This window comes from Sus scrofa, chromosome 2, assembly GCF_000003025.6.
Source record: "Sus scrofa isolate TJ Tabasco breed Duroc chromosome 2, Sscrofa11.1, whole genome shotgun sequence".
NCBI lineage: Eukaryota > Metazoa > Chordata > Mammalia > Artiodactyla > Suidae > Sus > Sus scrofa.
This window is the reverse complement of record NC_010444.4, coordinates 105,162,310-105,183,159: the sequence shown is the minus strand read 5'-3', so window position 1 is coordinate 105,183,159 and position 20,850 is coordinate 105,162,310. Positions and strand designations below refer to the sequence as shown.

Here is a 20,850-nt window from a genome sequence, read left to right as displayed (position 1 = left end):
ACCTTAAAAAATCCTCACTGTAGGGAGAGAGAGGTCATGGTATAGAGACGACAAGGGTGGAACTTGAATTTTGACTTTTAACTTTTGTAGCTCTCAAGTTGGATGCAAGTAAATAATAAAGCAACATTAAATCAAGGTGAATAAAAAGCAGTCCCTAAAAATGAAAAAAGCAGGGAATTGCCATCGTGGCTCAGTGGAAACGAATCTGACTAGGAACCATGAGGTTGTGGGTTCGATCCCTGCCCTTGCTCAGTGGGTTGAGGATCCAGAGTTGCCATGAGCTGTGGTGTAGGTCACAGACATGGCTCCTATCTGGCATCGGATCTGGCGTGGCTGTGGCTGTGGTGTAGGCCAGCAGCAACAGCTCCGATTGGACCCCTAGCCTGGGAACCTCCATATGCCACAGGTGCGGCCCTGAAAAAACAAGACAAAAGACAAAAAGAAAAAAGCAAATGACACTAATTAAGGCCAAATTGGTATGCATCAGAAATAAACTACTTTACTTGGCTTCAAAGCAATAACTTGGGGGCAAGTATCCCTGAAGGCCAAAAAGAATTGTGAAGAAGTCTTAACATTTAGTCATTATATAATAATGGTATTGTTATTTTGAAACTTTTAGATACAGTCTAAGATAAAGCAAATAAATTATTAGTGTCATTTGGAACCAAGAAACTCAACCCAAGTGGTAGCAATATATAAAATCAAAGAAGTAAAAAAATCTGCAAATTTGAATTAGAAATATGAATATAAATTCTTAATGCATTATCTCTAAAAATACACATATCCTAGTTCATTCCATTTTTTTAAAAAAATGTTAAAAACAGTGACCAATCCAGTAGTATTATGCTCCCTAGTACTCATATTGTAATTTGATTGCCAACTTGAACAGAAGCAAGGCTTTTTAATGAAATGACTGAGTTATAGTCTGAGGCAAGAAATGTATACAAGATGAATATATATACAAGATCTTGTTAGACCAGAAGTTGAGGAAGCTATCAAAGATGACTTGAGGTCTTGTCAGGATTCAGGAAGTAATAAAGGGCTTTCTCTTTGTTACACTGAAGATGGGACGATTTGGGCACTAACAATGATAGTGGATTGTTAAAACTCATCAAATAATTTCAAATCCATGGGTTCATAATGAGACTTAGAAAAAATTACTGGTCTCTGGAGTTCCCATTGTGGCTCAGCAGGTTAAGAACCCAGCTGATATCCATGAGGATTTGGGTTCCATCCCTGGCCTTGCTCAGTGGGTTAAGGATTTGGCATTGCCGCAAATCACGGCATGAGTCACAGATATGGCTTGGATCTTGCATTGCTGTGGTTGTGGCGTAGGCCAGCAGCTGCAGCTCTGATTCGACCCCTAACCAGGGAACTTCGCATATGCTGCAGGTACAACCCTTAAAAGAAAAAAAAAGAAAATTACTGGTCTGCTCTGAAAGGGTGCTAGCAAGTTAACTCATTTTGAAAGCTGGAAAAGAAACGAAAATGTCTTTCCTGTGTGAACTGTACTCAAGGTTTACAAATATGATGAGAGGTTTCTCATTATAGAAATATTCCACCTATTATTGAAGAAATGATCCAATAGGAAAATAAAGAATGATACAGTATCACCATTTTACTACCTCCAAATAACAGTGAATGGAGCCATTTGATTAGTGACTGCTTAAAAACATTACATGTAAGGCTTATGAGCAACTGTATAATAGATAAGGTTGAAAATTATCTGAACACATAGATAAAACCTTAACCTCACGTGAAAAGAGACAACCATTGTTTCTTCTAATAGAAGTCCATAAAAACTCTTAAAAATGCATTCTTTTTTTTGTCTTTTTTTGCTATTTCTTTGGGCCAGCTCCCACGGCATATGGAGGTTCCCAGGCTAGGGGTCTAATCGGAGCTGTAGCCACCAACCTACGCCAGAGCCACAGCAACGCAGGATCCGAGCCGTGTTTGCAACCTACACCACAGCTCACGGCAACGCCGGATCCTTAACCCACTGAGCAAGGCCAGGGATCGAACCCCCAACCTCATGGTTCCTAGTCGGATTCATTAACCACTGAGCCACAACGGGAACTCCTGTTTTTTAGCTTCTTTTTTTTTTTTTTTGCTATTTCTTGGGCCGCTCCCGCGGCATATGGAGGTTCCCAGGCTAGGGGTCCAATCGGAGCTGTAGCCACCGGCCTATGCCAGAGCCACAGCAACGCGGGATCTGAGCCGCCTCTGCAACCTACCACAGCTCACGGCAACGCCGGATCGTTAACCCACTGAGCAAGGGCAGGGACCGAACCCGCAACCTCATGGTTCCTAGTCGGATTCGCTAACCACTGCGCCACGACGGGAACTCCATAAAAAATGCATTCTTACTGAGAAGAACTGAACTTAAATCTGAGGCTCTAGAATCTAATAGTTTACAAGAAATACAAGGGACAGAAAAATATGTTAAATAATACCACTGAGGTGCAGTCAGCAAAATCTGTAAAGCAAGGAAAGTCGGCAGGAAAAACTACTGAATTTCTTTGATAAAATAAATAAGTGGGTGGGGGGGGGAAAGGCAGCTGTCAGATTAATGAAAGAAACTTAAAAAAGACGTGATTCAATTGCAGTGTTTAAAACCTTGTTTGGATTTCCAGTTAGTCAATTAAGAAACAAAGTTAGAAGTTCCCGTCGTGGCGCAGTGGTTAACAATCCGACTAGGAACCATAAGGTTGCGGGTTCGATCCCTGCCCTTGCTCAGTGGGTTAACGATCTGGCGTTGCCGTGAGCTGTGGTGTAGGTTGCAGACGCAGCTCGGATCCTGTGTTGCTGTGGCTCTGGCATAGGCCGGTGGCTACAGCTCCGATTGGACCCCTAGCCTGGGAACCTCCATATGTGGCGGGAGCGGCCCTAGAAATGGCAAAAAGACAAAAAAAAGAGAAAGAAACAAAGTTAACTGAAGATATAAACAACTGAATATTTAATAAGTGATTTTTTAAAAACTAGATTTGTGGATTTTTTTTTTTTTTTTTTGCCATTTCTTGGGCCGCTCTCGCGGCATATGGAGTTTTCCAGGCTAGGGGTCTAATTGGAGCTGTAGCTGCCAGCCTATGCCAGAGCCACAGCAACTCGGGATCCGAGCCGCGTGTGCAACCCACACCACAGCTCATGGCAACGCCGGATCGTTAACCCACTGAGCAAGGGCAGGGACCGAACCCGCAACCTCATGGTTCCTAGTCGGATTCGTTAACCACTGCGCCACGACGGGAACTCCAGATTTGTGGATTTTTAAAGATAGTGGGTTTTTTTGTTTTTACATAATACTGGAGTATTTATGGATGAAATTATAACATGTTTGAGATTGTAGAAAGCTAAATTATTTAAAACAATTGTGAAACATTATTCATTATATTGCTCTCGTTTAATTTGAAATTGAACACAGAAATAAGCTTGAAAATAAACTTTAAGTGGAATTGCAACTGTATTTCTTAAATGTTGTATTTCTACTTAATTTACCCTAAGAAAACTACAGTTTTATCAAAGTAGCTATAAACATGATAATGGGCTTTCTTTTGTAAATTAAGAAAGATGAGGAAAATAATATAGATACTTATATTAAAAAAAAAACAAAAAACAGGAGTTCCCATCGAGGCTCAGCAAGTTAAGAACCCGAAAGTATCCATGAGGTTGCGGGTTTGATCCCTGGCTTTGCTCAGTGGGTTAAGGATCTGGCGTTGCTGTGAGCTTGTGGTGTAGGTTGCATTTGAGGCTTGGATCCCGCATTGCTGTGGCTGTGGTATAGAGTGGCATCTGTAGCTCAGATTTGACCCCTAGCCTGGGAACTTCCATATGCTGCAGGTGCAGCCTAAAAAGAAAAAAAAAAAAAAGATATTGGTTACTACCTAAATAAATAAAATATTAGTTGCAGCTTAGTGATTTTTTTTTTTTTTTTTTGTCTTTTGTCTTTTGTTGTTGTTGTTGTTGCTATTTCTTGGGCCACTCCCGCGGCATATGGAGGTTCCCAGGCTAGGGGTTGAATCGGAGCTGTAGCCACCGGCCTACGCCAGAGCCACAGCAACGCGGGATCCGAGCCACGTCTGCAACCTACACCACAGCTCACGGCAACGCCGGATTGTTAACCCACTGAGCAAGGGCAGGGACAGAACCCGCAACCTCATGGTTCCTAGTCGGATTCGTTAACCACTGCGCCACGACGGGAACTCCTGATTTTTTTTTATAACCAAACTGTATTTGTGAATTTTTGTAAGACTCTGTATCCATATATATCTTTGTTTTGTTTTCTTATGTATACATACATCTAAGCATACAGAGAACAGTAAGTTAAAAATCCCAGCACTCTAGGAACATGGTAGAACTCCAAAGATAGGATACCAAAAAACCAAAACAGAACTACAGCGATTATTACATAATATGCTTACAGCCAAAATAGTAATAGGTACAGGATTTTGTGGGAATGGTGAAGTAAGTATACCTGATTTAATGTTGGGTTGATTTAATGTTAGAGTCAGGAGAGATTTGTTGAAGAAGTACCCATAAAGTGAGATTCAAGTAGAAATTATATAGTGGAAAAAAGAGAAGTAATTGTGCAAAAAAAGCAGGAAGTGGAAAGAAACTCGCTCTCAGAGAATTACAGGTAGTTTGCCATCACTGAAACTAAGGAAGGGTTTAAGTGGGAAACTGGCTGGAAATAGGTTGGCAGAGACAAATTCCTGAAAGACTTCAGAGGTGTTTGACGTTACAGAAACATTGAAGACTTATAAATTTAGGCTGTTAGATTTTTATTCTAGAAAGAGCATATGCAGCAGTGGGCTGAAATAGAATTACTTCATTAGGGAGAAGCTTTTCACCTGTCTTTGTTAAGAATTTTATGTCTGAATATAGATACTCCCCCACCCCGAACCTGTATATTTTTTCTCCCAATTTTTAGAAATTACTTTTGAAATAAACGTGTAAAACATTTGCATGGTTCAGGAATTGATGACTAACTTTAATCCTAGTTCACTCTGCTATCTTCCCTCTCCTCCCTTTGTAGTTAACCATTTTATTTATTTATTGTTGGTTTATGCTACCACTGTTGCTTTTTTTTTTTTTTTTTTTTTTAAGTATAAGCAAGTGTGTATAAATATTTTCCCCTTGTACAAAGGAAGCATACTATGTTGTTCTGATCCATGCCTTTTTGGGAGGAGGGATCTTTTTATGGCCGCATGTGAGGCATATGGAAGTTCCCAGGCTAGGGGTCAGGCTGGAGCTACAGCTGCAGACCTACACTACAGCCACAGCAATATCAGGTCCTTAACCCACTGAGCAAGGCCTGTATTGAACCTGCATCCTCACAGAGACTGACAGGTTTTCAACCTGCTTAGCTACAGTAGGAACTCTAGTGCTCTTTTTACTTAATAACTAAATCTTGTAGTTAATTTTATGGCAGTGTGTAAAATATTCCTTACTAGTTCTTTGTTTATTTTTAATCCTACTGTGAACAACTAAATAAAATAAACACTTGATACTTTTTTTTTTTTTTTTTTTTGTCTTTTTTGGGGCTGCACCCACTGACATATGGAGGTTCCCAGGCTAGGGGTCAAATCAGAGCTGCAGCTGCTAGCTTACACCACAGCCACAACACTGCCAGATTAGAGCCATGTCTGTGACTTAAATCACAGCTCATGACAACGCTGGATCCTTAACCCACTTAGCAAGGCCAGGGATCGAACCTGTGTGCTCATGTCTGCTAGTCAGATTTGTTTCTGCTGAGCCATGATGGGAACTCCAACTCTATACTTTTAATATCTAAAGAAAGTAAAGACATTCTAATGATAAACCTGTGCCATGGGAGTAGCCTGCACTCAGGCTGTTTGTTTTTATCTCCAGCCAGAACTACATCCGCCTAAAAGTATGAAAGGAAAAATTTCTGCATGTGATTGTAGGAATTTTGTTTTATTAACAAGGAATTTTGACTAGCTATTTATCTGAAATGACTAATCAAGGTAAAATTAAGAATATAGTTGTGGCTCAGTGGGTTACAGACTCAGCTAGTATCCCATTTGAACCCTGGCCTAACTCAATGGGTTAAGGATCCTGCATTGCTGTGAGCTGTGGTATATGTATAGGTTGAAAATGTGGCTCAGATCCCAAGTTTCTGTGGCCATGGCCAGCAGCTGCAGCTCCGATTTGATTCTATAGCCTGGGAACTTCCATATGCCACATGTGCAGCCTTAAAAAAAAAAACAGGCAAAAAAAAAGTATAGAGTCCCATGATAGCCCCCCAAATTCAGTCATTTTTCTCTTTTCAAGAATTTATTAAGCACCCACCTGTGTAAGTTAAGTTACTCTGGGAAAAATAAACAGTACCCTCAGGAAACTTATAAGCAATTAAAATGATACCCCTTCTACTTAATTCTTCTTTTGTAAAGGATTAGTTACCTTCACTTTCTTCTAAATGTTCCCTGACTACTATCTTCAGTGCTCCCCATTACCCTTCAATCATTTCTCTTAAACCTAGCACAGAGTGGTATTGGTTGACATGACATGACTGTCTCTCCATACCAGGTTAGAGTTTTTCAGTGGTAAGGACTTAAGTCTCATCTCAGTCTTCCCTATGCCTAATGTGTGATAATTCTCAGTAAAGTTTGTTGACTGTAAAGTTTATGGAAAGATGTCTCAACTAGTGAGTTAAAGGAAAAATAAAATTGTGTGTCAGAAAAAATAATCTTCTCTAATATTCTTGCTGAAGTTTCAAGGTAGCCAAGAAAAATAGGGTAAATTTTGTTTTGTTTTTGGCTGTACCTGTGACATGTGGAATTTCCTGGGCCAGGGATGGAACCCCTGCCACAGCAGTGACCCAAGCCAAAGCAGTGACACCATACCCTTTACCCACTGAGCCAGCAAGGAACTCCCTGTTTTTGTTTTTCAATTAAAAGGCACTGTGCTGTTCTTGAATCATGTGACTAGAGAGTAGAAATTGTGGCATAAATGATCTTGAACATGATAGTCTTTTAAGAGGCTACTTTTTGTTTACTGTTTCATATATTCCACTGGATTCCCAGATTTTAAAAATAGGTAAATGTTCAGACTTTAAGAATTTTAGTTTATATCTAACTTTTGGTATCACAGGTCTTCTTGCAAACTTTTATGTCTGTGTTTCCGTTTAGAAACTATTGACTCTGCTCTTGAAAAGGAGAAATTACTTTTAAAAAGTGGTTACTTTTTGATATTGTGATGTTTTCTTAGAGTAATACCTCCATCTGGTGGAATTTCTGAAAATTACAGCGGAAGAAGTAATGCTTGGGTTTTGATGTATATACATAAACTACATCACCTGCTATTTCTCATTAAAATCAGGTGAATTTACATCAAAAGCTGAGTCTGCCATGTATTTCAAAATTTTAATACCCTAGGTTTTCAATAATTCAAATGTAAATGCCATATGGGAATGATATTGTGGATAATAGTAATTTACACAATTACTTTTTTTTTTTTTTTTTTTTTAAGGCCCAAACCCACAGCCTACAGAAGTTCCCAGGCTAGGAGTCGAGTTGGAGGTGTAGCTGCAGGCCTATGCCTACAGCAACACCAGGCCTGAGCCATTTCTCCGACCTACATATACCACAGCTGCTGAATCCTTAATCCACTGAGTGAGGCCAGGCATTAAACCTGTGTCCTCATGGTTACTAGTTGGGTTCCCTACCACTGAGCCACAACGGGAACTCCCACAATCACTTTTTTAGTTCAGACCATTTCTGGGCTACTTAGGATTGAAAATTAGTACTGGCTAATGAGATCGTTTTTCATTGAAGTAGTAATTGCTTTAGTATATGTGTATCTAGAAGCTAGGAAAGATTGTGGGCATTTGCTATTTTAGATTTATTACTGAGGAAACAACAGATTCAGTGATTTTCGCAGAGAAGCAATTTTTGATCTTATTTTTTAGTAAATTGTATTTTATCATAACTTAGTTGTAACAAATTACATTCCCCTTGGGTGGAAGAATAAACTTGAAAACAAGTTGAAACTACAACTGAATTTGTTTTCTATAGCTTTTACTATGAGAATTCCTAACATATTTAATCTTTTCACACAATTTCTTCTACTTTATATTTACCACATCAAATAGCCTTTAAGGTTAGGGACTGTTGCTTAAACTTGTCCCAAGTTTCTAGCCTAGGGCTCTGTATTTGGTAAGTTTTGTTCATTATCTGGAGGAAAAGGTGATCTGATTGTATTATCTAAAACTGTACTAAATCTATCAAATATGTCAGTTATTATTATAGATGAACATTAATTCCTTTTTCTATTTGTTTGGTTATAGAAAGTTGAAACATGAAATAAACAAGCTTTAATGAATTGGGACTTTCTGCTGAGTTAATAAAAACTAAATTTTTAATGAAATTTGTTTGAAACCTGTTTATTTTCAAATTGCAGCCAGTCAGATGATGATTCTGGGTCAGCTTCAGGTTCTGGATCTGGTTCGAGTTCTGGAAGCAGCAGTGATGGAAGCAGTAGCCAGTCAGGTAGCAGTGACTCTGACTCTGGATCTGAATCGGGCAGTCAGTCAGAGTCTGAGTCGGACAATTCCCGAGAAAATAAAGTTCAAGCAAAACCACCAAAAGTTGATGGAGCTGAGGTAAAGTATCCAGTGAAAGGTAGATTTCTTGTATTACCTTGGAGAAATTTATAGCATTAGTTTAGAGCATCCTTAGCCTAACTTTTAGAAAACCGTTAATTTTAAACATTAAAATACACTTTAAGCGATTCTGAAACTTGGGGTTAAATATCTGTAGACTAATTGGCTTGGGAGAGAAGCAGTCTATATAAAACAAATAAAAAACTTTCTCTTTTTGAGGCAGGAATTGTTTCATAAATTTCAGTGGTCTTATTGATAAAAATTAAAAGCTTTGTGAGTTTTTTGTTAATGGTATAGTGTCTGATCTCTGCTTTCAAGATCTTCGAAGGAGATACTTTATTGCTAATAGCAGGAGAATTTAATAGAACTCTGCTTCTTTGAAGATACATGGTAGAATAAGCTAAGGGCCATTCTCTTTAAAAGAAGCTACTAAAAGAGTTACTAAAATTTGTCTCTTCCTTGGAATAGCATACAGTAGAGTTGTTATTTAAAGTACCAGTCATAATGAGATGGTTGGCCGGAAGGTACACAAAGCTTCTTTCATGGAGGAATTCTTGGTACCAAAAACAAACAGAAAGTCAGCTGACCTAAAACTGTGCTTAGTTGATTTGCATTCTGACTCGAGCTCCCCATCTTCACTTCACACCAATTAAAAAAATCTGGCAGCCACACTTTGAGTAGCACTAATGTCGCATATTAGCACATTGCTTTTGAAAATAATAGTCTTAAGCCCAAAGAGCATATTGGTTAATATTGTCTGTCTTTGAAATTCAACACATTGTAAATTATTTATATATACAAGCTTAGCATTTTATTTTAACTTTATTGCAGTAATATTATATTACATATAATGTAAGGAAAATAGTCTTAATTCATTATTTGAAGGCGGTGAAAATGTTAGTATTGCTTTTCAATAAATTAACCTTTTCCCAGTTTTTGCAAAACTTTGTTCTTGACTTGTTTATATTTCTATTATAGTTCTGGAAATCTAGCCCTAGTATTCTGGCTGTTCAGAGGTCTGCAATGCTCAAGAAGCAGCAGCAGCAGCAGCATCAAGCTTCATCTAATAGTGGATCAGAAGAGGTGAGTTTTCATTATTAAAGCTCTTATCTTCAAAGTAGACATAATGCCCAGTCATTTAGGTAGATATTTATGAAATTATTAAAAACAGTAAGGGTTTGGAAAGAATAGAAAATAACTACATTTAAGTGTGTATCAGTAGCTTTGAAATACAGACATTTTTATGCAAATTTCTGCTTGTTTCCAAAGTAAGCAACAGAAATTTGTGTTTACTCATCACAGCAAAACTAGCATAAACTGAAAATTAGCACTAGGGAAATACACAAACACACACACATATGAATGAAGAAATATTAAACTCTTAAATCATATTTGTATAGAACATTAATAACAATTCTCAAAATGTTTTTAAAAGAGTAGGCTACAACTGTAAACAGTGCAGTTCCTATGTGAACATGAACACACGTGTATATTTGCACAGAAACATTTAGGAAGAACTATAGATTTTCCCAGCTATCCAAGAGCAATAAGAGTATATCTTTTCTAAGCCCAAATAGTGTAAAGCAAAGAAGCTATTATTTTAGGACACATCTTGCTAACTGATGTACAAAATAAACGGAGATAGAGCACAGACACAGCACAGTTCAAAATTATGGGCACTTGTGCTGAGATGCTGAGCATAATAGTTCTAGAGGAAGGAGTTTGGGAGTGCCCTTCTTTCTGCTCTGCATGTGTGCTCCCTCTTTAACACCTCACTGCAAAACAAATGCTGAATGCTATTTTTGCTTTTTGCCTGTTTCTGTAAAAGAGAAAATTCTCTTGATTTTATTTTCAGTTATTGAAAACAGATGCTAATATAGTTTTTTGTAAACGTGAAGTGATGTAAATCAAACTTGCAAAAAGTGAGGACTATCTGTATATCACAAACTGCCCAATGAAGAATAAAAATATTGAATAAAAATTTGAAATACCGACAATTAGGATTCCGTTTTGAGGCCATACCAGAGGCCATATCAGGCAACAGTAATGATCCCCAGAGTTGTTAGATTAAGATTTTATACAAAATGCTGACATCGTGATGTTTACCTAATTTCACTGCCTGTGTTATAAATTTGCAGTAAAACTATTATTAATTACTTTGTGTTTATTAATGATATTAATATAATAACACGGAAAAAAGGGGCTTTATAGTACTAGTTGCTGTTGCTAGCAAAGTGGATGTTAAATAGTATGACAAAAAATTGTTATTTAGGTTAAGCTCTAATCATTAATAACAGTAACTTTATATTTTTCTTTACAGGATTCCTCCAGCAGTGAAGATTCTGATGACTCATCAAGTGAGGTCAAAAGGAAAAAGCATAAAGAGTATGCCATTTTGTCCAACTGATTACTTTTATATCAAGAAAATCCTAATGATTTTTGTATTACGTTATGAACAATATGTTCCCAAACGTGAACTTTTATAAATTCTTGGTTCATGGCATTTTATTAGGTTAATTTAAACCTTTAATTCTTTGTGTGTGTGAGTCTCTCTTTTTTTTTTTAGTTTATTTTTCTGAAATATAGTTGATTTACAGGGTTTGATTAGTTTCTGCTATGCAGCAGAGTATTTATACACACACACACATTCTTTTTCATGTTCTTTTCCATTATGATTTATTACAGGGTGTTGACTATAGTTCCCAATGCTCTACAGTAGGACCTTGTTATTTATCCTCTCTATATATAATAGTTTGCATCTGCTAATCTGAAACTCCCAATCCATTTCTCCCCCATCACTCTTCTCCCTTGGCAACCACAAATCTATTCTCTGTGTCTGTGAGTTTTAAATTACTAATTTTTTTTCCTATCCTAATTATCTGCATATGAAATTAACTTTCTTTGTAGAACTCATTTAGATAGTCACTATAATTTCCTAGAGATCTTGACCTAGTAAGTGTTAAGAGTACTTCTAATCTCAGTTCCGTTATTTATTTATTTATTTTTGTCTTTTTAGGGCCATACCCACGGCATATGGAGGTTCCCAGGCTAGGGGTTGTATCCAAGCCATAGTTGCTGGTCTACGCTACAGCCACAGCAATGCCAGATCCAAGCAGCATCTGCGACCTACGCCACAGCTCACGGCAGCACCAGATCCTTAACCCACTGAGGCCAGGGATAGAACCTGTGTCCTTATAGTTGCTAGTCAGATTCGTTTCCACTGAGCCACAGTGGGAACTCCCTCAATTCCAACATTTAGATGTCTGAGCTTTTTTCTCTCTCATTGCTTTAAAAATATTGTTCTGTTGTTATCTCTTCTTTTTCTCTTTGTCGTGGATATTCTGTACATTCACTTTGGTATGTCCAGCTTTCGATTTGTTATTTATTTATACCACTATGCTCTTTATTTTATGCATCTTTTTTTGCCCTCCCCTTTTTTTTCTGCTGCCCTGTGGTATATGGAGTTCCCAGGCCAGGGATCAGATCTGAGTCATAGTTGTGACCTAAGCCACAGTTGCAGCAACGCCAGGTCCTGAACCCACTGTTCTGGGCCAGGGATCAAACCCATGTCCCTGCGCTCCCAAAATGCCACCAATCCTGTTGCACTACAGCAGGAACTCCTATTTTATGCATCTTTAATGTGAAAATTCATGTGTTACTAGTTTCTGAAAATTGGGTCATTGTATTTCTAGGCATTTTCTCTTTCTCATTCTGTAGATATATATATTGTAACTGTCTTGCTGGAATATATATAATGTATTTATCTGTTGGATCTCCCTTCCCATCATGTTTTTTATACTTTTATTGCTATGCTACAGTCTGGCTGATTTATTCAGTTCTGTCTTCTGGTTTACTAAGTGTATTTTCATTGCTGTGTCTCAACCTTTTAACTCACTGAGTTTGTAATTTCTAAACTTAGCATGAGTGCAAGCAAAGAATATTTTGAAAAACAAGAGTAGGAGGTCCTGTCATGGCTCAGCAGTAACAAACCTGCCTAGTATCCATGAGGACACAGGTTCAGTCCCTGGCCCCATTCAGTGGGTTAAGGATCCAGAATTGCCTCGAGGTGTGGTATAGGTCTCAGACGCTGCTCGGAACGGGTGTTGCTGTGCTGTGGCATAGGCCAATGGCTGCCTCTCTGATTTGACCCCTAGCTTGGGAACTTCTATTTGCTGTGGTTGCAGCCCTAAAAAACAAACAGGAGTAATCTGGGATGATGGATAGATTTGGTTGAATATAAAAACCATTTTTTTTTATTATAAAATATAAAATGGAGATTTTTTTCATATGTTCTGCCTATTGCTACATCTAATGTGCAAATTAACAAAAAGCTCAAGATAAAAAAATTTGCTTCTCAGAGTTCCCACTGTTGTGCAATGGCATCAGTGGCATCTTTGGAGCATTGGGACGCAGGTTCAGTCCCTCGCCTAGCACGTGCACGCACAGTGGGTTAAGGATATAGTATTGCCACAGCTGCAGTGTCAGTGGCAACTATGGATCAGGTCTGATCCCTGGCCTGGGAGCTCCATATGCCTTAGGGCAGCCAAAAACGAAAAAAAAAAAAATTGCTTCTCTAGTCTGTTTTTTCTCATAAGCCAGATTTTATCATATGTGCTTGCTTATGCAACCCTTAACCTAGTCATAATTGATGCAAGAGATGCAGACCAATGGAATAGAAATAGTGTGAGACAGGATGTAGTGTATATGTAAGAACTTAATCTATGTGTTTCATTTTATATTTATATTCAAGTTTATATTATAGCAGAGGAGTTGTTTGGCGGTGCAGCAGGATAAGGATCTAACGTTTTCACAGTCAGTAGAGCAAGTTAGATTGCTTCTGTGGTGCAAGGTTTTTTTTATTTTTATTTTTATTTTTTTTGTCTTTTTGCCTTTTCTAGGGCCGCTCCCATGGCACATGGAGGTTCCCAGGCTAGGGGTCCAATCGGAGCTTCAGCCGCCGGCTTATGCCATAGCCACAGCCACAGCAACGCGGGATCCGAGCCGCGTCTGCAACCTACACCACAGCTCATGGCAACGCCGGATCCTTAAACCACTGAGCAAGGGCAGGGACCGAACCCGCAACCTCATGGCTTCTGGTCAGATTCGTTAACCACTGAGTCACGACGGGAAATAACTTTCGAAGGGTGTATTTTTATTTTTATTAAAAAAAAAAAAAACATTTTTTATGGTCACACCCACAGCACATGGAAATTCCCAGGCCAGGGAATGAATCCGAGCCACAGCTGTGACCTTCGCCACAGCTGCTCCACAATGGGAACTCCAAAGGGTGTATTTTTGAAAATCAGTCTCCAGAAAATTAAAATGGAAGGGATTAGAATCTCTGAAATGACAAGTATAATAATTACACAGGATTTTCAAAATTAAGCCCTATAACTCTTTAAATTAGCATGCTATTTTTTTCATCCATAGTAATAATGAAAATAGTTTCACTTATTTGCCTTTTACTGAAGTATAAATGATTAATTTAAAAAGCTCTGGAGTTATAAGAGAAATCTGTAAAGAATATTTTCCAACATTTTTCGTATTCTGCAGACATTTTAATGTTTTTAGTATGGGTGAAAGCAGTATTTTTTATATTAACCAAAATATAGTTTATTTGATTATTTTTGTATTTTATCAGAGACAAAATTTGCTGTATAAGTATAAACAAACATCCTTTATGTATTTTACATACAGTGAAGATTGGCAGATGTCTGGGTCGGGATCTCCATCTCAGTCTGGTTCAGATTCGGAATCTGAAGAAGAAAGAGAGAAAAGTAGTTGTGATGAAACAGAATCTGACTATGAGCCAAAAAACAAAAGTAGAAAACCTCAGAATAGGTACGTTTAGTATATTCTTGGCTTGATTCTGAAAATTTTTGGTATGTGTCCTTTTCCAATAGTTCTTCAGATATTCTTTTATGCCAGTGTTTCTGTAAAATACTTCTCCCCTGGTCTTCCCTAGATCAAAGTCAAAAAATGGAAAAAAGATTATTGGACAAAAAAAGAGGCAGATTGATTCATCTGAGGAGGAGGAGGAGGATGAAGATTATGATAATGATAAAAGAAGTTCTCGTCGCCAAGCAACTGTCAATGTTAGTTATAAGGAAGATGAAGAAATGAAAACAGATTCTGATGACCTATTAGAAGTCTGTGGAGAGGATGTTCCTCAACCTGAGGAAGAGGAATTTGAAACAATAGAACGGTTTATGGATTGTCGGATTGGGAGAAAAGGAGGTATTTTAATTTAAAAACAATTTTTTTTTGTTGTTCCAGTGTTTGCTAGAATAAGATATTTCTTAAAGATATTTCACCTTTGAAAGCCAAGAGGGTAGGTTTTCTTCTTTTTACTTATTTGCTAATACTTTGCTCACTTGAGTACTTTGTTCCCAAGAAGTATACACTTGATATCACTCATATATTACAGATACTAGAAAAATATTAACCCATGCATTTGAGTTTTTCTGTCACCACGCCTAAATAATTGCTATTTGGGTACTTTCAATATGACACATGGTTTGGTTTAAAACTTTTTTCTTTTATCTCAAATATGTAGATTATTTTTTAGTTGTCTTGACATTTTTTCCTTTCAGTTTTATTGAGATATAATTGACAATGCAGCACTTTTATAACTTTTAAGGTGACAGCATAATGACTTGATTTACATATATTGTGAATAATTCCACAGTAAGTTTAACTTATGTTACCTGCACCCATTATCTCTATAGATGGAATTAAAAAAATTTTCCCTTGTAATGGGAAATTCCCTTGTAATTTAGAGTCTACTCTCTTAGCAGCTTTCAAATATACCATACAGCAGTGTTTATATAGCATTATGTTCTGCATTGCTCCCCAGTACTTGTAACTGGAAGTTTGCACATTTTGACCACCTTCACTATATTTACCCTACTTCTGACAACTATGAATCTCTTGTTCTATGAATTCTTCCTTTCTTTCTTTCCCTACCTCCTTTCCCTTTTCCATATATTTGAGGTTATATGATGTATCTTTAACTTACTTCACTTAGTATGATGCCTTCAGGATTCATCCATGTTGTCACAAATAGCAGATTTCCTTCTTTTTATGGCTGAGTAGTAGTCTGTTGTTATGTAAATGTGTATACCACATTTTCTTTTATCTAGTCATCTGTTGGTGGACACCTAGGCTCTTTCTATGTCTTAGCTATTACAATGCTGTAGTGAACATGGAGGTGCAGATATCTCTTCCATATAGTGACTTTCCAGATAGGTAGTTTTTAAAGATGATTTTTAGTTATTTTAATTTCCAGTATTAGTGTTCCAGTTGTTACTTATTGTGTATTGATGTATGATCTTAATGTGTGCCACTGTCTTTTGACCTTGTCTTCTAATTTTAAAACTGAGGGAATTAAATGAGGTAATCTTTTCTTTCTAGAATTGAGTTTCTTTTATAAATGTCTAATAAAATTTCTGATGAATTCTTTCTTCTTCTTTTCTTTCTTTTTTTTTTTTTTGTTTGTCTTTTGTCTTTTCAGGGCCGCACCTGCAGCATATGGAGGTTCCCAGGCTAGGGGTTGAATCAGAGCTGTAGCTGCCGGCCTACACCACAGCCACAGCAACGCAGGTTCCGAGCCGTGTCTGCGACCTACACCACAGCTCATGGCAACGCTGGATCCTTAACCCACTGAGTGGGGCCAGGGATCGAACCCACAACCTCATGGTTCCCAGTCGGATTGGTTTCTGCTGCGCAATGACAGGAATTCCTGGATGAATTCTTATACCCTGTTACTTATTTTAAAACGTGTATACTTTTCTCTTTATATTTTTGAATTTTTCAGTTTAAAGGAGATAACTTCTATAACAGAATTATATGGAATGTATTGTCCTTTTTTTCCTCCCCCCAGCTACTGGTGCTACTACAACCATCTATGCAGTTGAAGCAGACGGTGACCCGAATGCAGGATTTGAAAAAAACAAGGAACCAGGAGAGATCCAGTATTTAATTAAATGGAAAGGATGGTCACATATCCACAATACTTGGGAGACAGAAGAAACCCTAAAGCAACAGAATGTTAGAGGAATGAAAAAATTAGATAATTATAAGAAAAAAGATCAGGAAACAAAAAGATGGTATGTTTTATATTAGTATTGAAAATAATGATGCTTGACTATTTCTTCTTCAGTTTTTTCATTATACAAACTGGCTCACATAACAAGTGGCAGAATGAGAGATTTTTGTGTTACAGATGGTATTTGGGGATGGATTTTTTAGGGGAGATTTGTTTTTATTTTAAGTGTAGTTGATTTGCACTGTTGTGTTAATTTCTGCTGTATGTACAGCAGAGTGATTCAAATATGTACATATGTTTTGTTATATTCTTTTCCTATGGTTTGTCACAGAATATTGCTATACAGTAGGACCTTGTTGTTTATCCATACTATATATATATATATATACATATATATATATATTTATGTATTTTGTGTGTGTGTGTGTACGTATACAACATGAAATATACTGTATTTGCTAATCTCAAACCCCTAATCCTTTTCTCCCCCACCTCCCTTCCTCCTGGGCAATTACAAATCTGTCCTCTAAGTCTGTGAGTCTGTTTGTTTCTTAGATAGGTTCACTAGGTCATATTTCAGATTCCACATGTAAGTGATATCATATGGTATTTGTGATTCACATGATGTGTCTATATATATATATATATAGAGAGAGAGAGATACACATATACACCACATCATCTTTATCCATTTATCTGTTGATGGACATTTAGGTCGTTTTCATGTCTTGGCTATTGTAAATAGTGCTGCCATGAATATAGAGGTTCATGTATCCTTTGGGATTTTGGGGGAGGGGGCAGGCTGTGGGTACAGTGTGTGGAAGTTCTGGGGCCAGGGATTGAACCTGTGCCACAGCAGTGACCTGTAGCACCTTAGTGACAATGCTGAGTCTTTAACCTGCTGAGCCACCAGCAAACTCCTGTGTGTATCCTTTGAATTATAGTTTTGTCTGGATATGTGCTCAGGAGTGGAATTGCTAGATCATATGACAAATCTATTTTTAGTTTTTTGAGGAACCTCTATATTGTTTTCCGTAGTAGCCATTCCAGTTTACAATCTAGGGGAGATTTTTGAATCGCTTCTTGGATTAATAATCTTTCAGGTTGAAAAATGCTTCTCCAGAAGATGTGGAATATTACAATTGCCAGCAAGAACTTACAGATGATCTCCACAAGCAGTATCAAATAGTGGAGCGAATAATTGGTCAGTAATAAATGATTCTAATTAAACATTTATCTTTCCATGCTTGAAGTCATCTGAAAAAAAATTTTTAATTGACTGTTTACATATAAAATACAGTAGCTTGCTCTTACTATAATAAGAGTGTTTTAAACCAGATGACTTATTTTTACATGCATTCCTTGATAAGATTCAATATGAAAAATAAAATAAATACTTGTTTTATGTTATAGCTCATTCCAATCAAAAGTCAGCTGCTGGCTATCCTGATTATTACTGCAAATGGCAGGGCCTTCCATACTCAGAATGCAGCTGGGAAGATGGAGCTCTCATTTCAAAAAAGTTCCAAGCATGCATAGATGAGTATTTTAGCAGGAATCAATCAAAAACCACTCCTTTTAAAGATTGCAAAGTGAGTACTGTTTGCCATTTTTAATTATTAAAAATGTATTCATGCATCATAAATATTCCAAGCCTACATAGAGAGTTGGATCCGGATTTCACATAGTCTAAAGGAGAAAACTACTTGGTTGGTAGGTCTTACAGCAAATGATGTTCCTATAATTGTTATGCCATCTTACATGTGGCACTGTCTTTTTAGCCTTGGTGAGTGAAACTGTGTCAGATAATAAATTGGTGGTGGTAATTGTACGGAGTGGGTTAGGGAGACCAAATAGGGAAAAATCCTTGGAAACTAGACATATATGCTTGATTTTAAAAGTAGTGAGTATTTTCCTTGCATTAGGAAAGGGAAAGAGGGATGTCACCATAAGAAAGTATCCAGGATTCCCCTGCCTAATATAGTGTCTTTCTATTTAGTGTCTGTTGGTGATAGCTTTGGAGTCTGTGTACCACTAGAATTTGTTTAGAAGTAAATTCATAATGGTAATTTAGAAATAAAATGGTAAGTTAAACCAGTTTATGGTTTATTTCAAGGTCAGGGTGGAGCAATGGTTGAATGAATGAATTTTACATCGTTTTGGCTTGTGAAGTATGGGAGACCCAAGTATTTGAACAAGAACTTAACTTTATCATTTTGTTCAAAAACGAGCAAAATATTTCACTGTACATTGTTATAGTAATAGTATAGCAACAGTCTTCTTTGACTGAATCCTCAGCTAGATTTTGAATTGTGGAATTTCTGAGCTTTATGATTTGAAATGAAATTTTAAAGTCTATAGTAAAAGATGAAGTCTTCATCTTTAAGTATGATTTCTTATGTTTAATAATTGTTCATATTAACATGTATTTCTACCAAAGGTATTAAAACAAAGGCCAAGATTTGTAGCCCTAAAGAAGCAGCCGTCCTATATTGGAGGACATGAGGGTTTAGAATTAAGAGATTATCAACTGAATGGTTTAAATTGGCTTGCTCATTCTTGGTGCAAGTAAGTATATTTTGAATTCTGTCTGTCTGGGGGAATAAAAATTTTACACATACAGGATTTGGAAAAGATTCTGCTAATGTAAAAGATAAGACTCTTTGGTATTTATATGCGTGTCTTTGAATTTCCTGTTGTACATAAACAATAATTATCATTATCACTAAGAAGAAAAGCTAGTGAGCGGAGTTTGAATTTAACCTTTTAATCATTGCAGTATTTAAATAGGTTTTGATTGAACTTAAAATCAGACTATACACACATTCTATTTCACAACAGTCCTGGACTATTTCTCTTCCAGTTATTTCTAATGCCCATTTACACCTCTTTTTTTCTTTCCTCTCTGCTGTGTACCCTGCTCTGTTCTTTGCAGTATAGGTGACTAGGCGCAATTTATTATTTTATTTTATTTTTTTAACTTTACCATAGCTGTAGTTTTATCTAGACCCTACTACTTGTTAGATAGATTGTGTTTTGTCATAGATTATAGACAATACTATCAACCTTTAAGCTGCTTCTAGCCTAAAATGATAAACTCCCTCCTCTACTCTTAAACTATTAAGACATTTTTTATTTATAGTTAATAAAAATGACATTATAAATAATGCCTGTGATATTAATCTTATTTAACTGTTCGCATAAACTTGTACATGGGTTATATAAAAAGGTTTCTTATAAATTTGAATCTTTATTGCTTATGTGATTTTTATTTTTAACTTTGCAGAGGAAATAGTTGCATACTTGCTGATGAGATGGGCCTTGGAAAAACAATACAGACTATCTCATTTTTAAATTATTTGTTTCATGAACACCAATTATATGGACCTTTTCTATTAGTAGTACCACTCTCTACTCTCACTTCCTGGCAAAGGGAGATTCAGACATGGGCTTCTCAAATGAATGCTGTGGTTTATTTAGGTGACATCAACAGCAGAAACATGGTAAGTTGTCTCTCCACAAATTTAGAAATTTAGACAAACTTGTCTTTGAGGACAAGTCTTTGATTTGTCTTTATAAGTTCTTAGTTTCTAGCATTAAACTTGCCACAAAGTAAGACTATACATATTTGATTGGCATAATAAAAATTAATTTTTATTCTAGTGTTACTGTATCAGTTGATCAGTTTATCTGTCTATATGTTTTCCTGCCTTATTGAAAGTTCAAATATGAAAGCCGAAAGAGTATAATAAACTTCCATGTGTACCTCTCCAACTTCATAATTTTAGCCATTGCCAGTTTTGTTTCATCTGTATCTCTACATGGTACTTTACTCCTAATGATTATGAAGCAAACCCCAGATGTAATATTTCATCCACAAAGATTATATTATTAAGTGAGTTAGTCACTTGTGTTTTGTCAAGTGAGAACTTTTCTTCAGTGAAAAGCACATATTAAAAATACATCTTTTTTATTTTTTATAGGTTTTGATATGCTGGGGCATTTATTTACATTTTATTTATAAGTAAGATCAGTATAGCTTGGGCTGCATAAAGAATAGTTAGAACTATTTCATTACATAGACATATACTTAGTTTATTGTCTATTTTTTTTTTTTTTTAATTTTTTAAAAAATTTTTTTTGTCTTTTTGTTGTTGTTGTTGTTGCTATTTCTTGGGCCGCTCCC

At 36.7% G+C, this 20,850-nt stretch overlaps 1 protein-coding gene across 4 annotated transcripts in view; it reads left to right on the top strand.

Moving 5' to 3' along the window:
- CHD1 (chromodomain helicase DNA binding protein 1) overlaps window positions 1-20,850 on the top strand; it is a 92,155-nt gene that overhangs the window by 22,144 nt on the left and 49,161 nt on the right. For all 4 annotated transcript variants that reach the window (XM_021085399.1, XM_021085397.1, XM_021085398.1 and 1 more), the window contains 10 exons: window positions 8,416-8,617; window positions 9,596-9,700; window positions 10,938-11,002; window positions 14,315-14,458; window positions 14,583-14,854; window positions 16,500-16,725; window positions 17,768-17,868; window positions 18,078-18,256; window positions 19,105-19,232; window positions 19,951-20,167. In XM_021085399.1, coding sequence (XP_020941058.1) covers window positions 8,416-8,617; window positions 9,596-9,700; window positions 10,938-11,002; window positions 14,315-14,458; window positions 14,583-14,854; window positions 16,500-16,725; window positions 17,768-17,868; window positions 18,078-18,256; window positions 19,105-19,232; window positions 19,951-20,167 — 1,639 coding nt within the window. The remainder of the gene's footprint in view (window positions 1-8,415; window positions 8,618-9,595; window positions 9,701-10,937; window positions 11,003-14,314; window positions 14,459-14,582; window positions 14,855-16,499; window positions 16,726-17,767; window positions 17,869-18,077; window positions 18,257-19,104; window positions 19,233-19,950; window positions 20,168-20,850) is intronic.